The sequence below is a fragment of the Magnolia sinica genome, chromosome 4 (assembly GCF_029962835.1).
Source record: "Magnolia sinica isolate HGM2019 chromosome 4, MsV1, whole genome shotgun sequence".
Taxonomy (NCBI): Eukaryota; Viridiplantae; Streptophyta; class Magnoliopsida; order Magnoliales; family Magnoliaceae; genus Magnolia; species Magnolia sinica.
In genome coordinates this window covers 108,181,652-108,204,295 of record NC_080576.1, presented here as the reverse complement: position 1 = coordinate 108,204,295, position 22,644 = coordinate 108,181,652, and the positions used below count along the sequence as shown (strand labels likewise).

The 22,644-nt window shown below is 39.4% G+C and overlaps 1 protein-coding gene across 2 annotated transcripts in view; it reads left to right on the top strand.

Moving 5' to 3' along the window:
- Positions 1 to 19,654, top strand: part of LOC131243727 (E3 ubiquitin-protein ligase PRT6-like) — a 50,173-nt gene extending 30,519 nt beyond the window's left edge. Inside the window, exons 7-19 of one of the 2 annotated variants that reach the window (XM_058243256.1) lie at positions 2,263 to 2,463; positions 2,632 to 2,742; positions 2,845 to 3,326; positions 6,933 to 6,984; positions 7,069 to 7,717; positions 11,602 to 11,810; positions 11,919 to 12,460; positions 12,565 to 12,894; positions 13,030 to 13,107; positions 13,199 to 13,267; positions 13,517 to 13,625; positions 13,757 to 13,912; positions 19,211 to 19,654. In XM_058243256.1, coding sequence (XP_058099239.1) covers positions 2,263 to 2,463; positions 2,632 to 2,742; positions 2,845 to 3,326; positions 6,933 to 6,984; positions 7,069 to 7,717; positions 11,602 to 11,810; positions 11,919 to 12,460; positions 12,565 to 12,670 — 2,352 coding nt within the window. In that variant the 3' untranslated portion in view covers positions 12,671 to 12,894; positions 13,030 to 13,107; positions 13,199 to 13,267; ... (1 more) ...; positions 13,757 to 13,912; positions 19,211 to 19,654. Of the gene's footprint in view, positions 1 to 2,262; positions 2,464 to 2,631; positions 3,327 to 6,932; positions 6,985 to 7,068; positions 7,718 to 11,601; positions 11,811 to 11,918; positions 12,461 to 12,564; positions 12,895 to 13,029; positions 13,108 to 13,198; positions 13,268 to 13,516; positions 13,626 to 13,756; positions 13,913 to 19,210 lie in introns of both variants that reach the window. The other variant, XM_058243257.1, reaches the window with a different exon arrangement.
- Positions 19,655 to 22,644: the final 2,990 nt, after the last annotated feature.

Sequence of the window (22,644 nt, the reverse complement as noted above, 5' to 3'; positions counted from 1 at the left end):
AAGAGGAGAACAAAACTACAAACCACCCATTGCAAGTGTCCCTTTCGTCACTCATAACCAAGGTGAGGGGAGAAAAAGCACTTGACCAACCCACAAGATAGTGACCCAAACTGAATACAATTATAAATCACCAATACCCCAGGAGATCATTCTTAGAGTGACCTCTAAATTCTTTGCTTGGGAGGGCCCACTCAATAATCGCGAGGAAAATTCTTCTTTTCACTGATGGAAGCAACCTTGCCCTCAAAGATTCTATTGTTACACTCTTTCCGAAAACCCCATGAGGTCCCAAAGAATATCATCTTCCAAAGAATTGTCTTCCTGTATTTGAGAGGACCACCCTGCGTTTCCATAATTATATTGCCAATAGACTAGACTCCTGAATGAGATAAGGGGGAACCCAAATTTCCCTCGCCATCCAACAAGGAATAAACAGGTGGTTGGCATACTCTTCTTCTCTCCTATGCACAATGCATACGTCTGGAAAAGACATGTTCCGTTTCTTGAAGTTATCAGTTGCGAGGGTCTTATTAGCTGTAGCAACCCATGGAAAAACTCAAACCAGATCCTTCCACACTCTTGCACAACAAGGATATTCCACCTCATTCACAGTTAGCGCTTGGAAGAAGGATTTAGCCAAAAACTCATCATTTTGGTGACCATCTTCACACTTTCTTATTTTTTGACACAGAATCAACATGCACAAAAGCTGATCTTCTTAGAGGGCTAGCAAAAGACCTAACTTGTTAGAGAGATTAATCTAAAGCTCCAAAACTGCACTTCATCACCTTTTCCAATTAAAAGGCCCTTTTTGAAATGCAAGGTCGAATAAGGCAGGGTAAGGTGATTCAAAAGCTTAATTATCCAACCAAGCATCCCACCAAAACTGCACTTCATCACCTTTTCCAATTAAAAGGCCCTTACCAAATTCTTCACCAACCCTAGTGGAGATATCTCCATTTTTGCTAGAGAAACGGTTACCAAACTTGCTACTAGCTTTCCCTACCACGGACCCTCTTCATCTGTGGCTAGGGCATGGTAACCACCCTCCCTTTGATGAACCATCTGGAAGCCACCACCCTTCTCCACAAAGCTTCCAGTTCCTACCCAAGTCTCCACTACCATTTGCTTAGAAGAGCCCAATTACGCTCCCTAACATTGCCAATTCCAAGTCCCCTTTCTCACAAAGGCTTTTAAACCTCTTTTCAACCTTTATTTTCTTCTCTTCTTTTTCTCCTGTTATTTTTTTAGTGTTTTTTTTTTCGGGGTTCGTAATAAATCCATTTGAGTGCTTGAGGGGTGTAAGTGTCTTTCCTTATTAAGCCTTCTTTCCCTTCCCTTTGGCTCTTGAATATGGGAAAATTTTAATTGAAAGCCATCTGGGATGTTTGGTAATTCTCACAAGGACTTGGCTAGTGTAACTTCCACAAAGGCATTTGAGCTTGGTCTATATCTTACAGTGTCTTACACACATGTAAGATAATTGGAATTTGAATGTTTTGTGTAAATTATGATTTCAACATCCCCATCATGTCTGAGAAATTTGTGCTTGATTTTGTAAATAGCAGTGTTTTAAATAGCTATGCTACGTAGCATGTAGCTTATGCTACGTAGCTCATGAAAATAACTTAAGTCACATGTAGCCTTGCGCTACATGATAATTTGCATACTCTATGCGCTACATAGACCACAATACACGCTATGTAGCTCACATTACAAGTTATTTTTTAGTACAACAATAAAATTAATTAATGTTTTCAATGGATTAAGTAAAAGTAATATAATTAGTAGTATTAATTTAATTAATATTTTTAATGATTTGTTACATTTTTCTATTTTTAATAAAAATAGTTCATCTTTTCAATATATTTAGTAAAAATAATACGAGTAACAATATTAAATCAGTTTCGTTGCTCTTTCTTTACCTTTATACTTAATGATTACCCTTACATATTACTTTAGATTGCATTTGGTTCAACAAATATCATAAAAGTCTATTAAATTTCATTATTAATCAGTCTAGTTTGGTGAATATCATGAAATTGTGCAACAAAGCGCAACCTTGATTAAAAATCTAGAAGTATTGTGTAGCATACGCTACACACTATGTAGCTTATGCCTCACGCTTCAGAGGGCTGAATGCTACACTACACGCTATTCGCTATTTAAAACACTAGTCAGTACAGTTACAAAATCGTTTGTTTTAATTGGATTTTTTCTTTGATATTCTTTTGTATGATGGCCACTGAATTTGATTTGCAGGAAAAAATGAGAGCTGCACAGACCAAATTCATTGAAAGTCTCAACCCCACAGCAAGCAGTGAGATGGATTTGTCAAAATCAAAGCAAGAAGTATCCATCCCTGGTGATAATTGCGTTCCAGAAGAGGCAGCACCGGTTGTTTGTTCTCTTTGTCGTGATCCAGATTATAAAAGTCCAATATCTTACTTGATTTTTCTCCAGGTAAGAAACTGTTTATTGGATGTTGGTTGTGTGAATAATGGTTTTCATTTGAAGGGAAAAAGAATGTTTTGAACTTCTACTTTGGATTCACATTTTTTTTCCCCCTAATTTCTCAAATGGCACAATAATCAAATAAATCTCATTTGTTTTCTTTGTAATTGAAACAAGAAATCTCGACTTACGAGTTTTGTTGAGAGGGGCCCACCATCATGGGAAGAAGTTCACCTATCGGATAAGGAGCATCTTTCTATCATGAAGAGTGAGATGACTGATCCATCTGTAAGTAACATGTTCACAAGCAGTTCGGAAACTATCCCTGCTTCTCACCCGGTACACTTGCAACAGAAAGTCCTGAATGAGTTTCCGCGTGATGGGCGGCAGGCAGAAGTTTTTGCGCTTCTTGACTTCATCAAAGCTCGTGTTCCTTTAATTAAATATACTGAAGCGCCCAATGCATCTTATGATACAAGCACGGATATGGCATCTTCTCCTGAGACATTGGAAGATGATATCTACCAGTCCATTCAGAGAGGCATTCATGATGTCATATTGCATTCAAATGTTATTGAGGATGATCAGAAATGTTCAATTTCATGTGGACTTGGTTCTACAAAAGACAGAAATGCTGAATCTGCTGTATTGAGAGAATATATTGCATCCCTAGCAAGTGAGACATCAAAACATCCTCCATCTTCTCAGAATGGGCTTTTACGCAATGAAAATGTACCACCACAGGCTGCGGTCCAAATTAGAGCATTTGATGGATTTGGCCCAACTGATTGTGATGGAATTCATGCTTCTTCTTGTGGGCATGTTATGCATCAGGAATGTCGAGATCGTTATCTATCATCCCTGAGACAGAGGCACGTTCCTTCACAAACTAGGAAACTAAATGTTTTTAAGTATTTTAGTACAGCTTCTTTAAAAGGTGCATTTAAAATGCACGTGTTGTATGTGATATCTTATCTCTTTTGGATTTTTTATTTTTTTTTCCTAGTTTGTTTATATGCTATGTGCTATTATGATAATGCTCAAACTGAAAATTTAGAGAATAGATTGGCTGTTATACTGTAAATTTTATGAGAAGAGTTTTTGAATGATTCTGAGTGCTACCAGCTGTATGCTGGGCTGTTTGGGCGAGAGAAACAGAATTAGATTTATATGATACAAAATACATAATTTTATGAGAAGAATTTGCATGTGTATAAGCTAATGCCCAAGTTAGAATTGGCAGTAGTCCAGTTTGAGCTGATTTAGGTTTGTGATTTTTTAAAATACATTACTAAACAAAAATATAGTATAATCAGAAAAAAAAATGTATAAAAATGCACGTGAATGAGAAATGAGTTGGTAATGCAAGTGACTTCAACATTCCTTTACAATAATAAATCTGTATATATTCTAATTTGATAATATGGACAAATGTCAAATAATAAATTAACGGTTATGATTGAAATTTACTAAATTCACAAAGTTCAGAATAAATGATATAAAACCAACAAGCATGGTTTGCCATAACAATGGCCATTATGTAATAGTAATGGTGGCAACCGTTTCGTTATGGCCTGTTAGCCAATACAAGTTTTCTTTTGTGTGTGTGTGTGTGTGTGTGTGTGTGAGAGAGAGAGAGAGAGAGAGAGAGAGAGAGAGCCTTTGGCTTTCGTCTCGGTAGGTGTATTATTCTACATTTTCCCAAAAGGACATTCATTCATTTCTTTCTTCCCCGTTGACCACGACGACTGAAACGACGTGACAAATCAAGACCCGGAAACGTGAGAGGATGGGTGGCAGGGAAAAGAGTCGAGTCGATCAGGCTCGACGACCTGGAGAGAGAGAGAGAGAGAGAGAGAGAGAGAGAGAGAGAGAGAGAGAGAGAGAGAGAGAGAGAGAGAGAGAACCAACTAGTTTACAAATTAATTATGTATTTTGTATTATATAAATCTAATTCTCCTTCTAGTTCACATGAGTACAAAAACAATTATTAACAGCATAGCGAGTAAAATGTCCTTGAGTATACTATTAACAACTCTACTTCAGTTTTGGGTGATAAGATGATATGGAGTTTGGAGAAATCTGCCTTCAGCTTTGATTTGGCACTATCGTGCTCCCCCTAAGGCAGCAGTTTTTGGGTGGCTAGTCTGTAGGAATAAGGTTCTTGTGGTGGATAATCTTCACAAGAAGGTATGGTGCTTCCAAACGTGTATTATGTGCGTCCAGGATGAACAATCAATAGATCATCTTTTTATCCATTGCCCGTTTGCGAAAGCGGTTTGGAATAGCTTCTTGAATCTCTTTGGGATTTTGAGGGCAATGCCAAATTCAATGGAGAGCTTCCTGCTAGCGTGGCATGGCTGGGGAGTTAGTTTAGTCAGCTAGGCAGTTTGGAGAATGGTGATATTGGCAGGCTTGTGGTTATATGGGGGGAAAGAAATAGCTGGTGCTTTAGAAATAGAAGAGGGAGGGTATCGGAGATATTCAATTGGCAAAAATTAAATGTAATGGAATGGGCTTGGGTGTCTTATATTAGGAAATAATTTTGTGTTTCCAGATTCTTGGTCAGTGTTGTAATTTTTTAGACTGCGGCCTTTTATCAATGAAATTATTAATTCTAAAATAAATAAATAAATAAATAAAAACAATAACTGTTACAATTTTTAAAGAAATATTGTACTGCAATTCATGTTTTGACCATTTTGAGTCATAATAATCCATTGATAAACAATCTTAGCTCTGATTCCCCAAAGACTGTAGATGGAGAGAGTGGATTAATATTAAGAGCTTTATGGTTCCCATGAAAACTGTGTGAAGCCCATCCAAAGCTGTCAAAAGAAGGCACATATATTGCTTCTTCAGCAACCTTTTAGGTAACTGTGTCGCCAGTTAAACAAGGTGGCTCTACATATAAATGTTGTATGTATCGGTATCACATTATATACCACACCCTTGGGATATGGAAATACATGGGTAACAACAGGAAATACGGCACGTATTGCAATCTGAGGAAAACATTAGGGATGCTTTAGGAAAATGGTGGAATTTTACCGTGAAATCACGGGAGATGTTAAGAGACATACGATTACACACTTAAAACTCAACCCATTATACACAGATACGCTCTCCCCCCCAAAAAAAAAAAGCACAATAGTTTTCCACTGTTTAGGAGCCAAAACAATGTGCAGTTGGGCAGAACTATGCTCTGAGAGGGTTTCATCACACCAAACATTTAATGGTAATTTTTATATTTAAAACTGATTATTAATTAATGAGTTTTGAGCATTGAGCTCTTCCAAGTTTGTCGCGAGTCTCTGAATCTAACCAACTCAATGGACTTTTCCAGTTTAGTTGAGTTGTTGGGTTTCCGAACCATTAAAGATTTGGTATGAGCAGTGTTTGAAATATCGGTATTGTGTTACGTATTGCACCCTTGGGATATGGATATGTATCAGTTATTTCATGGGATATATCGGTTGTATTGCGTAATGTATCGTTGTTGTTGGAAACATGGGGAAACATTGGGAAGTTGGTTGAATCTTTCAATGAAACTTCAATGATTGTTAAAAAAGACATCAATACACGCTTACAAATCAAGCCATTACAAAAAACAAGTGCACATAATAGGTTTTCTTTGTATGGGGTCCTAATCTATGCGTTGTCTAATTGAATTGATGCAAATATATTCAAAGTCTATTCATAAAATTTATAAACGTAAGAAGACATGTGGAAACACAAGAAATACATTCAAAAGCAAAAGATGAATCACTAGATCAGGTTACCTACATCTACATGTTTGATTTTGTTTGGATACAAAGATTGCAACCAATTTGCGAGAAATTGGGAAATTTTGATTTTATTTTATTTTTACCAATTTTCTGCAACTCAGACCATCTCCAAACCTCGAAATTGAAGCTGATTTAACATGATTTACTGAAAACAAAAAGGATTGAATATCGAAAATGCTCACCTGGGTTGAACATGTGGGATATATCCCACTACTTGTGTGTTTTGTATTGCACAGGTGGGATACAAGATATATCGTGGGATATATTTGCTGATATTGTTGATACTTAAGACACTGGGTATGAGGTATGTGCTAAAAAGGTGACCGTACACACCAATGTTCTTATTCTGCACTACTGCAAACAATCAGCGTCTTTCATAAGAGGTTGGGTTTGTGAAAGATGCTTGCATAAAGAAAAGAAAGTTGTTTCTGAAACACTATGCCAGATATAATTTGCATCAAGAATCAATTAGTCATGGACTATGTTTGCCTTAAAAATGCCTTAACCTGAAGGTTTCCTTTCCATTCTTGATTGACACTGAGAAAAGCTGTAAACAAATCTCTGGGAGGTTAGCTGTTTTGTTATTACTTGACTGGATGATTGATTTGTCTGCATGTGGTACTAAAACATTGTAATGTATAATTCCTATGATTATGCCTAAATCATTAACTCGGCACTATCTTGGCACAGATTTATAAGGAGAATGGTTTTCGAAGGAGGGAATGTCGCAGATCCAGATCAGGTATGGTTCTCTTTCCAACTGGCAGTTTTGTGCAGTCTAGTGGAACCTTTCAGTCCCTCATCTTTATTTGCTCATATTCATCAGGGAGAGTTTATTTGCCCGGTATGCCGCAGACTGGCAAATTCAGTCTTGCCTGCATTTCCTGTTGATTCTAATAAAGTTGGGAAGAAGATACTGTTATCAGATGGTAGTTTTACATCAACCACAGGCTCTTCATCCACATCACATTCAGATAATTGTGTTCTTCATCTTCCGCTTGCTTTATCTCTCCTTTGGAGTACAGCTGATGCAATTCAAAAGAGAAAATTCCCGGAAACTTCCTCACAGTCAAAGGGAAGTATGAGAGCAGATATTGAACCTGTCTACCGTATGCTATGTAGAATGTATTTTCCTGACAGATATGATACATTGTTAGCATCTGGTAGGGTAAGTCACTCTGCGCTTATGTGGGACACTCTTAGATACTCCCTTATAGCAACAGAAATTGCTGCGCGTGGTGGGGAACCTAAGGGTTCTGCTGCATGTTCAAGCTCTCGCCTAGAAGCTTTATATAGGAAAATTCAGTCTTCCTCTGGATTTATACTGTGCTTGCTACTAAAAGTTGCTAATGCTACTCGTTGTCAGAATCACCTTCAAGTGCTTCTAAGGTTTAGAGGCATTCAACTTTTTGCAGGCGCTATTTGTTCCGGTGTTTCTTTGGACGGATTTTTTGAAGGCCCAGGTGGTCAAAAAGGTAGTGTCGGATGCTGTTGTTTCCCTTGATGCATTTCAATGCATATGAAAGAACTATGTTAGTGTTCAAATAGAGGTCCACCCATAGCATTCTTTCATGAAAATGCATGCACGATAAAGCATTATATTTATTATATGAAATATAGGCCCTGTTTGGTAGATGCATAAAAATGAGTTCATTTCATTTTAATTAACAGTAATTATGCATTAGAGATATCGATCTCTAATACATAATTACCGTTAGCATGAACTTATTATGCATTAGATATCGAGATATTGAGATCTTGGATACATAGTTTCTACTAACTAAAATGATCTCATTTTTAGGCGTCTACTAAACATGTATTAGAGTGCTTCTAGGCATCTCTATCCATAAATTATGTCCTTGCACATTAAGAGTCATATTAATGGTTAGTGGAACATCTGTGCTTACTGCAACATTTTGCCAGTTGGACATGCAAAGGGAAGATCCTTTCCAATCAAAATTTGATGATGTGTTCACTGGAGTGGAGTGGAGTGTAAAGGGGAAGATCCTTTTCAATCCATTATGCTAGTGTTGAGGAAATGTTCTTGAATATTTCGCATGATAAATTAGATTTCAGAAGTAGGTGTGTGATTATATCCTTTTTGTGCTATAATCAAGGACCGACAATTATTGCAGTTCAATTTCATATGATGAACACTACTTTTGCAGAAAAGCAAATAGATGAGGGAAGTTTGTGATTTAAGGCTCAAATATGATGTATTGCAATGCTTTGTTTAGTAGTAGACAATGTTTTAAATATCGACGATAACGGCTGATATATCCCACGATATTTCTTGTATCCCACCTGTGCGATACGAAATGCATAAGTAGTAGGATAAATCCCAAATGTTCAATCCAGTGAGCATTTTTTATTTCCAATCATTTTTTTATGTAAATCATGTTAAATTAGTGTCAAATTGTTACAAATCCATGTTTTTTCATGTTTTGCATGAAAAATCATGGATTGGGAGCTTCGATTTGAGATTTGGAGGAGAAGGACCAAGTTGCGGAAAATTGAAAAAAATAAAAATTTCCCAATTTCTCGTAAATCGGTTGCAATCTGTGTCCAAACATAAAATTAAACATATATGTAACCTGATTTAGTGATTCTTCTTTTGCTTTTGAATGTATTGCTGGTGTTTCGACACGTCTTTTATATTTATAAATTATATGAATAAACTTTGAATATACTTGCATCAATTCAGTTAGACAACACATAAATTAGGACCCCATACAAAGAAAACCTATTAATGTGCACGTGTTTTTTGTAATGTTTTGATTTGTAAGTGTGTATTGATGTCTTTTTTAACAATCACTGAAATTTCATTGAAAAATTCGACCAATTTCCAATGTTTCCCCATGTTTCCAACAACAACTATACATTACGCGATACATCTGATATATCCCATGCGATAACCGATACGTATCTGTATCCCAAGGGTGCGATACGTAAAGCGATACCGATATTTCGAACACTGGTAGCAGACAACAAGTTTGGATCTCTTAACAGGACATACATATGGTTCATCATCATCAATCATCTAAGGCTTATCCCAATTAATTGGTGTCAGCTACATGAATCATGTTCTGCCATTCCACTCTATCAAGGATCATAACTTCAGTTTACCATAAGTCATCAAGTCTTTTCTTTCTATCTCCACCCACGTCCTTTTGGGCCTTCCCCTTGCCCTTTTAGAGCCTTCAACTTGTACCAACTACTCCTAACCTGCACAGTTCTTGGTTTCCATTGCACACGACCAAACCATCCAAGTCTTCCCTCATCTTTTTTTTTTTTTTCCACAAAGTATTTTCCATATATGGAGGAAGATGTACACGGCATATTTCAGGCAGGCCCATAAACAAAAAGAGGAATAGGCCCGCCTATCATATGAGAGTGCAACAAGAATCAAAAGAAATTACCCCTCCCTTAGGCAACATAAGCCAACTCTATCTAGAAAGAGGAGGCCAATAATCGGGGAGGGGAGCTCCGTCGGAGATTGGAAGAGCCTGTGCGATTGGCTGCCACTTCCCCTGCGAGCTAGCGCGTCGGCCACCGCGTTACCTTCCCTATGAGTATGGGATATGACAACTTCCATGTTGGCCATGAGAGATTTGATCCTGGCCCACCAGTAGCACATGGCCCAAGGGGGAAGGAATCTTTAGAGAGGGACCTGATCACTGCTTTGGAGTCGCTGGCCGCCACCACCTCAGTAAAGCCCAAATCAGCACAATGGGAAAGGCCCTCCCAGATCGCTCTAATCTCGGCCTGAGTGTTAGAACCGAAGCCATAACCGGAGTAGAAAGCAAATAGAAGGTCGCCTGCATTGTTCCTTCCCACAACGCCACCCCCGGAGGGGCCTGGGTTACCTAGAGAGGAACTGTCTACGTTGATTTTGACCCAGCCCAACTGCGGTCTGATCCATTTGACCACATGGACTGACCTCACAGCCGCTACCGCCCCATCAATCCCCAGCGCAGAAAGGGCAGTGGCTGAGGATCTTCTGATCACCTTAGGAAAGGGAGGGAAGGACCAAGATGGATGATCCAGAGATAGATCCTTGCGATCACATTCATTGAATACTTATTGGTGCTGCTATTAAGTTTCCCTCATCTTATTAGTTATTGGTGCTGCTATTAAGTTTCCTCGAATACATTCATATCTAAACCAGACATATGGTTTGGACACCACAATAAGTCTGCAAAGTGGCACCTTTCAACACACAATAATATGTTCTGCTGTGAATATCCTTGACAAAATGTTTGAAAGAACAACACATGTAACACCTATCTTGATGTAAGAAGCCTACAATTCTGCAACATAGCAACCTTTTGAAGATAAGCCGTTCTGTGAATATAATTTCATGAAATATTTAGGGGTTGTTTGATTTTTAAGCTTCCCAGTAAATACGTGTAAAAAAAGTAATTATTGCTAAGTTCACCTGTTTGAAATCGACAAAGGAATTACATCTCGAAAATCGGTCCAAAACTCATATTTTTGCTGATTTAAACTTGTGGGATCCATCGTGATGTATGTTACTTATCCACACCATCCATCCTTTGTAACGGCACATTTTAGTGTATAAGTCCAAAAATGAGGAAAATCCCAAGTTCGAGTGGGCCACACCTTAAGAAACAATGATTGTAAAGACGTGAACTGTTGAAAGCTATTTTCTCCCTAGGGCCCACATTGATGTTTATTTGTCATCCAACCTGTTCATAAGGTCACATAGTCACAGAAAAAGGGAAAATAAAAATATCGGTTTGATCCAAAACTTCTAGGGCCTCAAAAGGCTTTCAATGGTAGGAGGTCAATTTCCATTATTTCCTATAGTGTGGTCCACTTGAGCCTTAGATCTGCCTCATTTTTTGGCTCATGCCCTAAAATAAGCTGACTAAAGGGATGAACGGTGTGGATCATAAACTTATATCATGGCCGGCCCCACAAAAGCAATGTGTGTTAGTCTTGGGTAACGTGAGGTGCTATAAATGAAGGCGGCTGTCAACATCACCTCGAAAATGCAGCCTTTAATACAAAGGTAAATAATTATTACTCATTTACCGTGAATTACCACTGTCATTGGAAAATCAAACAGCCCCTTAAAGAACATACATGTAAAATATATCTGGATGAAAGTGGCCTGTGTAACTCATACAAAAATAACAAAAGAGAATGGGAAGAGGTTAGTCATGTTCTTTTCATGATTGTCATGTTGATGCCTGTATATGGCACAACACTTGCTTTTAAAAAAAGGAAGCATGTCAAATATTCAGCTTATTCATATAATCTTAAAATAGAAGTACTTCATAGTGCACAGATTTGTCTCAGCAGTTATTATTCATATTGACTCTCTGCTTTGCAGGTAATATCTCATGCATCCTGCAACAGATAGACAAAGGGATGAACTTTCCAGACGTTGAGTTTTGGAAACGAGCTGCAGACCCTGTCCTTGCTCATGATCCCTTTTCTTCATTGATGTGGGTTCTGTTTTGTCTTCCGCTTCCATTTGTATCGTCCACAGAATCTTTCATATCTCTTGTGCATCTCTTCCACGTTGTCTGTGTGGTTCAGGTATAATAACAGCAGTTCACCTTTAAAGTTGTCACATATGCTCAGATGTTTAAATTTTCTTTTGGAGCCTGATATTCTGTCTATTCTATCTGATTTGTCACACCACAGGCACTGATTACATGCCTTTTAAGCCATCAATTTGATTTCTTTAAATCAAGAGTTGGTGGAAGCCTTATTAATGGCATTTGCAAGATTATGGGAGAATCTGTAGTTGCTCGCCGGTACTTTGTCTCCAAATACATTGATGCCTCTTGCCCTCTTGAAGACATGATTCGCAGATTTACTGCTCCCTACTTGCGAAGGTGTGCGTTATTGTGGAAGTTGCTTAAATCTTCTACAGCAGTGCCCTTCAGTGGTAGTTCTCATGGCTCGGATAGATCAACTCCTCGCTTAAACAATGGTGTATGGGGAAACACTGGTGATCTTTCAGTAGAGCTTAAGGAAGTCACTGAGCTGGAACATATGTTTCAGATTTCCTCGTTGGAGAGGATTCTCGAGGATGAGGCGGTGCGTGCTTTAGCTTTAAAATGGTGTGTGCATTTCTGCGAGGAGTTTGGAGTTCGTAATTATGGACGCATTTTGCACTCCACCCCAGCCATTCCATTTAAGCTGATGTGCCTGCCTCAACTTTACCAGGATCTCTTGCAAAGGTTTGCACCTGAACGTTCATCTTTGAACATGCTTATATGATTCCTTTTGTTTATTCAACTCCTTATTTTGATTTGAAAATCATTTAATTGAAGTAACTCATCAGGTATATAAAGCAGCAGTGCCCTGACTGCAAATCTGTTCTTGATGAACCTGCATTATGCTTGTTGTGTGGTAGATTATGCTCTCCAATCTCATGTTGCAGGTTTTAAAGTCTACCATTCATTTTTTATTTTATTTTATTTTATTTCAATTTATTATTATTATTATTTTACACAATCTTCTGTTTATTGGAAGTTGTAGCTATCTATCTCATTTTTGCCACACTTTCACCATATATGCACTGAGTTTCTTACTGCCATTTTTAAGGGACAATGGATGTCAAAGTCATTCAATGACCTGTGGTGCTGGTGTTGGTGTGTTTCTGTTGATTAGGGTACGTTTTCTGAGTTAGTATCATTAACTTAGTTTGATAAGCTTGGCCAGTTGATGTTCCACCACTGCTCACTGTTCATGGTTGTTGCTTAATGTGGCTGCTGAAATGAACTTTTTGGCCTCTCCTTTGTCACAGGGAACCACAATCTTGCTGCAGAGGTCTGCACGTCAGGCACCTTGGCATTCTCTCTATTTGGATGCCTTCGGTGAAGAGGTAGGTCAACAGTTCTGCTGTACTGTTGACTACGAACCTCTCGTCTGTATTTGTCGCCTTTTCTGGTTTCTTAATGATTTCATGATTGCAGGATATTGATATGCTTAGAGGAAAGCCATTGTACTTGAATGAGGAACGCTATGCGGCTCTTAATCAAATGGTGAATAAAAAATTACTTTCCTTAGTTTGGTAGTCGATGTGGTTGCTCGGTAGGAAATTGTGACCATTAACTACAAGTTGATAAATCCGTTAGTCTTACCTATTTTATTTGCTCATTCTTGCAATTTCTGAAAGTTGATCAGGTCTTTATGGCAGAGCATTTATTGATTTATATTAATATTTTGAGGGTTAATTTTGAAATCTGCTGCACTTTTTTTTTTTTTTTGTAATTAATATATCTGAATCACAGGTTGCGTCTCATGGCCTTGATCAGAGTTCTGAAGTCCTTCGTCAGACAACCATCGACATGCTCTTCACAGTTTAAGATAGAATTCATTTTTAAGATAACTATTTTAAAGGTCTTAGCTCAACCCCAGCATGTATTGCAGTTATGTTGTTATCTTCAAATTTGCTTAAATTTATAATCATTGCCAATTGAACTCGTGAGCAATGGAATCTGAATATTTGCGAGCCATGGAATCTGAATCAGGTGGACATGAAAATGATGGCAATAGAATCTTCAAAGGTAGAAACAGAATTTGAAATGCAGAGACATAAGGATACTGAGATTTTGGCTTGGAATAATTGAGGTGCTGCAGTCAAGGAAGGGAGCAGCAGCATGCGTGCTCATTTGGTTGGCACTCAGGTAAGTTTGGTAGCTTTTAAATTTCCGGTCTTTATATATGTGATATGGTTATTCATGAAATTTTATTTTTATTATTAGCATATGAACATATTTGATCCAAATAGATATATATATATATATATATATATATATATATATATATATATATATATATATATATATATATATATATATATATATTAAAAGAAAGGTTGCAGTCAAAAATACAACAAAGCTAAGGACAATTACAACTCAACCCAATGCTCGGGAAACTGCTTCACAAACTTAGATGCATACACCCATTCCTTAACTAGTGATATTGCCTTTTAAAAGATCAATTGCACCATTCATTGCTTATTTCTGAAACATTGATCGTTTCTTTCTAGCCATATACACCAAATGCTCGCTAGCATCAACATGCGTCAAACATATTTCCCTATCCTTCCTTTTCCTCCTCTGTGCCATGCCTAAAAAAACCTATCAATTGAGCCAGGAATCACCCAATCCATCCCAAACAAACTGAAAATCCCCTCCCACATCTTACCCTCATAGGAACAATGGAGGAAAAGATGATCCACCGATTCCGCATTTTGATAACACATGACACACATTCGGAAGGACAATCGTTCTTTTTTGAAGATTATCCACTCTAAGAACCTTCTTAGAGCCCACTAACCATGTGAACACCGCCACCTTCAGAGGAGTGCCATAATGCCATAAAAAGGAAGTTGGGCTAGGATCTTCTGCCTGAACCCCACCAATTAATACCTTATAGAATGTCTTGACCGAGATTTTTCCGGACCTATCATGCAACCATTTCAGAGAATCCTTTTCCGAAAGCCTCGGTCAGACTGTAGAGAGTAAAACAAGCAATTGGAGAGCTCAACAATCTCTTAATCATACAAATGCCTCCTATAAGGAGGAGAGCCCAAACAACTTGCTCACCTTGGATCGAAAAACATTGATCGACAAGCGTTTCTCTAACCACCGCAATGTTCGCTAATCTTGGAAACAGATCCTTAAGTTTTTTTTCCCAACCCATATATCCTCTCAAAACCTTATGCCCTTCCCATCGCCCAACTCAAACCTCCTTCCCATGCTTCTCTTTCCAAAGCTGCCACCATGCGCCAGATATATGATGCCCCATACAAAGATGACGCTTTAGTTCATCTTTCTGTAGAATTAACCCCATATTTCCTTCCTATAACCTCCCTCCACAACGAGCCCCTCATTCGCAAATATCCACACCCACTTGCCTAAGAGGGCTGAGTTCATGGTCTCCAAACTCGTAAGACCAGCTCCCCCTTGTTCCCACGGCTTGCATACTTCCTCCCACTTCATTAAATGAAATTTGTGTTTGCCTTCTGCCCCTTGCCATAAGAAATCTCTTCTCAGCTTTTCCAATCTATTTAGCACCGATTTCTGACATTTAAAAAGTGACGTGCAATACACCGGAAGGTTCGACATTGATGCCCTGATAAGGTTTAACTTTCCGCCCGAGGATAAGCATTTTTGTTGCCAAAGTGCTAGCTTGCTTTAGAATCTCTCCACCACCTTGTCCCATAATTGTTTCGATGGCCTACCTATGCATGACTGGAGACCAAGGTATGTGGTGGAAAAAGAACCTTCCCTACAACCAAACAAACCGGCAAGATATTTGACTTCCTCCTTCAGAATCCCCACCCCAATAATTTGATTTTAGTTATATTCACCTTTAAACCTGAGATCGCATAGAAGCTAATAATGATGGCTTGTAGAATGCTAACTTTACATAGGTCAGCTTCACGGAATAACAATGTATCATCTGCAAACTGAAGGTGCGTAACCTGAAAATCAGAATTATCAACCCCAAAGCCTTTTATCAACTTTGCATCTGCTCCTTTTTTAATCATTCTACTTAGAGCCTCCATGACCAATATGAATAGATAGTGAGAGATTGTATCCCCTTGCCTTAAACCTCTAGAAGTTGGAAAGAAACCTTCGTCGAACTGTTGACCAACACTGAGAATTTGGTGGAGGAGATACACTTCTTGATCCACATCCTTGACTTCTGACCGCAACCCATCCTTCGAAGCACATAATCCAAGAAATCTCAATTGACATGGTCATAAGCTTTTTCGATCTCTAATTTGCAAACAACTCTCGGCCCTCGTCTACTATAAGAATTGAATCATTATTGCGCCACCAGCACCAAGTCCACTATTTGCCTCCCTTCCACAAAGGCACCTTGCGCTAATGATATTGCATCCCAATCACCACCCTAAATCTCGAAGCCAATATTTTATAGGGGCCTCCTAAGATACTAATAGGCCTAAAATCCCGAAGCAATTTCGCTCCATTTTAAGGAATCAAAGCAATGAAAGTAAGTGGCTCCAAGCTCCGGCAATCTTACCATTATAGAAAAATTCCTGTACAAAACCAATCGCGTCCATTGTTGTCAAATGAGACCGCATATGCGCATACCGTGGATCGAATCACATATGCGATGATGGCATATGCGATCCTGGAAAGTATGCCATGGCATACTTTTATATGCAATCACATATACGAGTATGCAATCGCATACTGCATATGCAAGTATGCGATCACATATTTCCCAATATCCAGAGTAGAAGCAATTTTTTTTAATTTTTTTTAATTTGGAGAACTTTTGCCTATAAATAGGCAATCACATCCCCTCCATTTTCACTATTCTTTACTTCAAAGCTCTAAATCTCTTACTCTTTCTCTCTTACACCTCTCTCTCGTACTCTAATCTCTCTACAATTATTTCAAGTATGTTTATTTTTTGTATTTTATAAGTTGTGCTTACTTTTTGTAAATTAAGTTATAAGTTATAACTTGTAATTTGTTTCAAGTTATCCATTTATCAGTAAAATTTCTTTGTTCGAAGTTTTTAATAATTAATTTTCTTTTAATGTAGCTTGTTGATTGTTTTGTTAAAATTTATATAATATGTTATAAGTAATTAAATATATAACTTAATGAAACACTCAAACTATAATGAAATAAGTAAAATAATTCAATCCAATCATGTGTACTAATTAGGGATATGAGGATATCCCAGATTTAACATAAGTTAGCCCACAGTCAAGTTTAGATCTGATTCTACTGACTAATCATCACTCTTTTCCGTTTAAACTAGAAATGGAATATCCAAAGAGGAAAGAAATGGGTGAAGAATGAAGGGTTCAAGATGAAGAAAGTACAGGTCCTTTTGTCGTCAAAAGAAAAGGAGGATGATTTTTACTTTTTCCTACACCTCAAAGATTTACAAAGAAGGAAACCTGAAATCGGAGTGGAATCCTCAACACCCAAGAGTCAATCCTGAAACTCTAATCTCTTGAATAAAGAGGAAGAAAAGAGACGAATTTTTATTCATTCAATAATAATGAAAATAGGATTTCTCACAACGTATATATAAGCTATGGAAAAAGTAAAAGTGCACCAAAGCTCCTGAAAATAAGAAAAATAACAAAAATAAATAAAAAGTAAAAAAAATAAATAATTGCAAGAAAGCCCCTGAAACAAGAAAGAAGAACAAAACTCCCTAAAACTAAAACACCCGTGTGGTAGGGTGTGAAATCCGACCCATGGATCTATGGTCAGGGTGCGGTCATGCCACTCCTGCACTCGTAGTGCGTCAAAAAATGGGTCCGATGGACCCAACGTCCATCCACATCAACTCTTCTGTTGCGGTACCTTGTCGGCGACGCCTCCTCTTCTAGTACACTCTAAAGGGTGCACCATTGATGTCCGCATCAATCTAGCTCTTCTAGGCAAGTAGGTTTGGAAATTTGCAATGGAAAAAGATAGTCTACAGAGGGTAGTGGTGTAAAGAAAATATGGAGTTCAAAAAGCTTCATGGTGGACAAAAGCCTCTTCACTACATAGGGTGTCGCCTATATGGAAAGTGGCAGCTGCACTCAAATCCAAGGTCTGGGAAGGAATGGGCTTCTCTTTGGGTGACGGCGAGGACATCAGATTTTGGGAGGATATCTGGATAGGAGAGCAGAGATTGAGAGAGGTGTTCCCTCGGCTAGCGAGTATCTCTCCAAATGCAAATTTGAAAGTGGCGAGTTGTTTTTTCCATCATAGGAGGGGAAGCGGTAGCAGAAGGAATTTGGACGACTTTGAGACAGACGATTTTACGAGACTGCTACGCTTGCTTCACAAAGCGCGCCCAACTTTGTCAGAAAGGGATTCTCTAAGGTGGTTAGAAGACAAATTGGGGAAGTTCACTATTAAATCCTTTTACAACAAAATTAATGGAGGTGGAAACAATGTAGAAGCACTCAATACTGCTTTTGTTTGGAAATAGATCCCCCCCCCCCCAAAAAAAAAAAAAAGAAGAAGAAGAAAAAAAAACGCAGCAGCTCTAGTTTGGTTGGTGGGCAACAACAAGGTGCTTACAGTCGACAACTTGTAGAAGAGACAAATGGTTCTACCAAATGTATGCCTTCTATCCTATCAGAACAGGGAATCAGTGAACCATCCCTTCATCCACTGCCCTTTAGAAAATTTTGGGATTGCATCCTCAATAAGTTGGGCCTCCAGTGGGTTATGCCTGCCTCTATAGAATTAATGCTATCATCTTGGCATTGTGGGGGCATAGGAAAGGCAGGAAAGAAGATTTGGCACATATGCTTGGTAGCAAGGATTTGGGTCATTTGGTCAGAAAGAAATCTCGTGTTTCAAAAGTTTGCATCGCGACCCATCTGAGGTCTGCACCATGGCCGAGGGCCTCATCAAAGGCTGGTTCGCTGAATTCTCAGCCCCGCTTCAGTTCCCTGAGTGCTGGGCTGTCTGTTTCTAAGTTTCTTTTTCTTTTCTTTTCTCTTTTTGTTTTCTTTTGCTGTTTTGGCTTTCTGCAATAACATTACCTTTTCTTCAGGTGATGCACCCTATCGTGGGATGGGCCATGCCTCAATAATATCTCCAAAATAATATGATCCCGGCCACCTAAATGGTGGGCTTCAAATGGATAATAATAGCTGTTGGTTCCCATTGAGTGGGGACATAGACTGGCCCCATTGACATCCATTGGAGGGGCCCACTCTATGAGTGACGTGATTCAACAAGATAATGGGTAGCAATTGTATGGTCTGTCTGGCTGAATGAATTCCTCAATTAGACAATGTATTTCCTCCTTGACATATGCTGTTGTTTGTTTTCTGAAGTCCACCATGCTCGGTATACTTGTATTTGCATTTTCCGTCAATGAGGTTTGGAAAGAAAGAGATCCCAATTAGTCTAAATGTCATCCTTCATCAGTTTGATTGATTGGACAGTATTCTAACCTGTTCTTGCCATTGCCAGATTGCTTAGATTCCACCATTCCTAATGAGAGTTTGGGTTCAAATGGATGAAAGGCTGGAAGGCTGCTTGTTCACTGTCCGGTGTTCAAGAATGTACAGTTACATTTCTTTGTGGGTAACCAACAACTTCCGGAACCCACTCACCTCGTTATTGTATATTGCGAAATATTTCAAAGCATCATGTTCATGAAAACCCTATATGTGAATGCATCTGGAACCGTTCATTCAGACCTTGAAGAACCTAGTGTATACAGGTATTTACACACCTCGGGTATAGTTTACACACCTCCACTTGATGTTCTTGTTGGTTGGCTCGACTCAAAGACTCAACCCAATTCGACTTGTAGGCTTGATAGTTAATAACTACATTTAGATTACTTATCTTTATGTAAGTATTTATAAAATAAGAAGAAGAAAAATTACTTGTTGTGTAGCAAGTTGGATAGGTGCTCTTGTTTCTCTGAAAGAGGTTTTGAGGGTTTGAATCCATTCCATCTACTTTTTTACTTTTAATTAAAAACTGCTCCAACGAGGCCAGTCACTGCCTGAGTTGCAGTCGCATCGAGTTAACTGAGTTAGTGGATTGACTCAACTGAGTCACTCTCAGATTGGAGGGTCTTACAAACACAGAGCTGGGCATTGAGTTGAAATATGCCTGACCTACTCGACCCGACTCGGTACTGAGTCCGGCATGCCTGACTCGATCTGAGTCAGGGAGTGGCCTGGACTAATCTGGACCGAGTCCAACCCAGTCACAAGTACCAAGTTGGGTCGAGTGCAGTGGGTAACCACTGGCTGAAATCACAAGTCAAAACCTAGATTCACTTGCCAGAATTGCCACCTCTCCATTAGCTACACGGCATCTTGGATATGAATTGTCAGATCTGAATTTTTTTTTAATATATATGTACGGGTCAAGTTTCAGATCGAGTCGAGTCAGTACCGAGTTTCATTTCGGGTCGAATTGAGTCAGTACCGAGTTGGATTTCGGGTTGAGTCGAGTCAAGTTACTGGGTGACTCGAACTCAACTCGGTTTGAGTTCGGATTGGACGAAGTCAACTCAATTCAGATTGACGCACCCACTCGCTTCAGATCGAGTTAGATTTGAACAAGTTTGCCTGAATCGAGCCACTTGAAATCTCGGCGAGTTGAGTTGGCTGGGCCAAGTTTTGATCTGAGTCAGCAGGTTTTGAAGTTATGCTATTTGGCCAATAGGTGGTCCAGTACATTTGGGTTTTCCAGTTTGTCCATGGATGGCTGATTCAGACTTGATATGGTGGGCCTTGCATCAGTAATCCCCTATATACTAAGATCCTAGCCGTCAAACACAACTATCTATTGAAGAGTTCGTGTTTTTCAATCTGAGATGTTTTGGATGCATCGGCCACCCAATGAGGCTCATAACAATTGTTCAGATGGTGGGATGATGATGGGCCCACATGGAACAAACTGAAAGCCCGAAAAGTAGCTTACAAAAGTGTATTTCTAAGGTCACATTGATTAAGCAATCCTAGCCACCCAATTGATTGCCATCAACTGGATGGTCCGAATTAAATATGTGAGGTACCTGTTCGGGGACAACCTCCTGGACAGGTTTGAGACCTAAACACCATTTTGATCCAAGCCGTTGTTTCTATTGTGCGTTTGGACTCACTTTGCAAACCCTGATCCAATCTCCCACTCTACAAAAAGGTTGGTTTGAAACACCCTTTTGAAGAAGTGCATCCAAACGGGCCCTAAATTCCAGGGAATGATTTCTACCATCTTGTGTAATTTTTCCATCCTACTCCATTCACAAAATGGCTGGACGGTTTGGATAGTGACGTGGACAGGTCAGGAATACTGAACAGCTAGATGCGGGGAATGGATGGGTTTTGCAGTTAGGGCTGGGGCCTTTGCTTGGGACATGATGAATGGCCCAGATCACTGGTCCAGTCCAATCATCGACTAGGTCATTGCTGTAAAAAAGAATGGATGATTTAAATACACTCATGGGTGGTCCTATTTAACGCTCATGTGTAATTAAAAAGCATTTTTGGATGTGGGGTATTGTTTCAATGGCCAACGTCATTTTTATATAATGGGATTCATCGTGATGAAAGGAAAACTGGAAGATTTCTTTTAGATCCCAACGGTTTCAAACGTTAGATCATGTCATTCTTTTCCTTATAGGGTTAACCTGCCCAAGCTGGCCATGTAGGTGCAATGCCTTTTTAGCCTGATTTGGACCAAATCCATGGCCAACCCCGGTCCAGCCCATTGCTTGCTGCCCCAAGTTAAATGCTTCTTCCATAAATGGTTGGACGGTATGGATAATGATTTGGATAGGCTGTTGTAACGTTGAATAGTGACAGCCATTGTATGGTGGTGAGCTATTGCAGGTGTCTAGTGGCCCAGCCGGGTTTCTGATCAGGTCTCGAACTTTTGCCCACTCTCACGTCAGGTCTTCCATGTCCACGCCCAGACCGAATCCAGCGCTGAGACGACTGGGCATGAGGTAGCTCACCCCACTTCAATCTCTAGGTGGCAGTGGATAGGCTGAGATCTGATTTAGGGCTGATGTTTGAGCTGGGCCTTAGCATCAGTCTGCTCTCGCCCGCTGTGATGCATAACCAATACTTCAGTGTTTGGAGCATGAAAAGAAAGCGTTCCGGACATTTGACTTAAACTCCTTATGGATCCAAACAAGCCGTCAAAGGCCCATTTCTATCATGTTTTTTAGGGATATTAATTCATGGATCCCACCAGTAATTTCATACAGGTCAATGTGATAACCATGATTTGTCTCATTTATGTGTTCTAGCCCCATTGCACGGCTTATCTCTGATAGCGGTTCACCTGGTGGGTCCTGCTGTAGAGTTCACCGTGACACAAAAATGATCCGATAATCATAGCGGTTGGGATGGTGGGCTCAATCAACCCCATGCTCGCAATCCACCGCATGCCACCGTAGGCAGCCAGGGTGCAAACCATTTGATTAGATGATCGCGTGGACCCCACCGTGGGATACAAGAGCACAGCCGGAGCTAAAAGCGCCAATGGTTCAATTGATGAGATGTCCAATAATAAATTAGTCTGGTTAATCAGATTATTCGGTCTTTGTATCTTGGGCATAAATATTGGGGCCATTTGTATGATCAGTAATGATCACAAGGGGATCCAGTGGGCCCACAGACTACAATTCCTTTTCTTTATTGATGCCATTCCCCATGCTCACATTGGCCTGGGACCAAGCCTAACCCACTTAAAAATCAGGCCTGCAAATTTAGGCCCAATGCCTGACATGGGAGTAAAAAGAGGCACCAGACTGGCAGTTTTAGCCATGGTGATACAGATGAGTCCAATCAGATTTGGTACTAACTGATCTGGTTCGATACCACAACTCGCCTCCCGAGTCACCCCAGAGTTGGTTTAGTTGGGCTGAAACAGCCCCC